Source organism: Apium graveolens, chromosome 5 (genome assembly GCF_009905375.1).
Source record: "Apium graveolens cultivar Ventura chromosome 5, ASM990537v1, whole genome shotgun sequence".
NCBI lineage: Eukaryota > Viridiplantae > Streptophyta > Magnoliopsida > Apiales > Apiaceae > Apium > Apium graveolens.
Window position 1 is genome coordinate 27702320 of NC_133651.1, and position 1459 is coordinate 27703778.

The 1459-nt window shown below is 41.0% G+C and overlaps 1 protein-coding gene across 1 annotated transcript; it reads left to right on the forward strand.

Annotated features, from left to right (window-relative positions):
* Window positions 1–386: 386 nt before the first annotated feature.
* LOC141659934 (uncharacterized) lies at window positions 387–857 on the forward strand. The gene is made up of 2 exons (XM_074466874.1): window positions 387–556; window positions 668–857. Exons 1-2 carry the CDS (start codon window positions 387–389, stop codon window positions 855–857), a joined length of 360 nt encoding a protein of 119 aa, XP_074322975.1.
* Window positions 858–1459: the final 602 nt, after the last annotated feature.

A 1459-nucleotide genomic window follows, 5' to 3' on the forward strand; every position in this document is an offset into this window, starting at 1 on the left:
CTGTAGGCGCTGATGTCGTTGTAGCTGAGGTAGGAACTACCATTAGGCTAGGCTTTCAACTTTTGTTGTGCCAGACTTATGTATATTTAAGAATTGTACTAATGGCAAAGAATATGTAAATTTATTCAAAAACCCATTTAAGGTGTAATGGTTTATAATCTTGGAATAAAATGACTTGTGTTATTTTTGGTATTCATCTCTGAGACTATAACTTGTGGTATGTGTGTATATTATGGGGTCACAGTACGCAGTCGTTGGTTGTTTATAAAGATTGAGTGTTACTAAGGGAAATGGAACTCGTGACAACCCGGATCCCTGACCCCGGATTTGGGGGTGTTACAGCCTTAGCCCATAAAATTACCCGCTTAGGCTTCTATTGGGCAGAAATGATGGTTGACGCCAAAGAATACGTAAAGAGATGTGATCGTTGTCAGAAGCATGCCCCTGTAGTAAGGCAGCCTCCCGAAATGTTTACTTCCATAAACTCCCTAATTTTGGTTTCTATGTGGAAAATGGATATCCTCGGGCCTTACCCGATGGCTACTGCTCGAAGGAAGTTTTTGATCGTAGCAATTGATTACTTTACCAAGTGGATCGAAACCAAACTTTTTTCCAAGATTACAACTAAACAAGTTGCATGGTTCCTGTGAGAAAATGTCATGTGCAGATATGGGATTCCCCGAATCTTGGTGACCAATAATGGAACACAGTTCAATAACGAGGAGTTCAAAAAGTATTGTGAAGAGAATGAAATCGAGCTGCGGTTCACTTCTGTTGCACACCCTCAAGCCAACGGACATGCAGAGGTTGTGAATCGGGTTCTTTTAGATGGACTGAAGAAGAGGATTGAAAGTTAAGAAGTAGTTGGGTGGATAAAATACTTCCAATACTTTGGGCTTACAGGACCACATGTAGAGTCACTACTGGGGAAACACCATTTATGTTAGCATACGGGGCAGAAGCAGTTGTTCCAGTAGAAATATCACATTAGTCAAGCGTTCAACGCTGAGGAAAATGATGAAGGTCAAAGACTAGCCATGGATTTAATAGATGAAGTAAGAGATGCTGCGCATGCAAAGATTGTGGAATATCAGGAAAAAACCTCTTTTACTACAACCTGAGGGTGAAAGAGAGATTCTTCAAGTAAGGAGATTTTGGTCCTGAGGAAGGTAGAAGCTTCTGGAGTAGGGCAGAAAGGAAAGCTCGCCCCAAATTGGGAAGGGCCATATAAAGTTAAGAGCGTTCAAGGAAGAGGATCTTACAAATTGGAGACCATGGACGGAGAAGAAGTACCCCGAACTTGGCATGCTCAAAACCTGAAGATATATTACATATAGTTCGTGCTTATCAAAATAGTACCAAGGTTCAAAAGCACCATGAAGCTTTGCTCACTTAGGGTTTTATATCTCAGTTTTAGTAGGTTTTACATTTTAGCTTGTGACTATCAGGGTCGAACCCA

Coding starts and splice junctions, on each gene's coding strand:
- LOC141659934 (XM_074466874.1), top strand. CDS start 387: ATGATGGTTGACGCCAAAGAATACGTAAAGAGATGTGATCGTTGTCAG. Junction 557..667: donor ATGGCTACTGCTCGAAGGAA/GTTTTTGATCGT, acceptor TGTCATGTGCAG/ATATGGGATTCCCCGAATCT.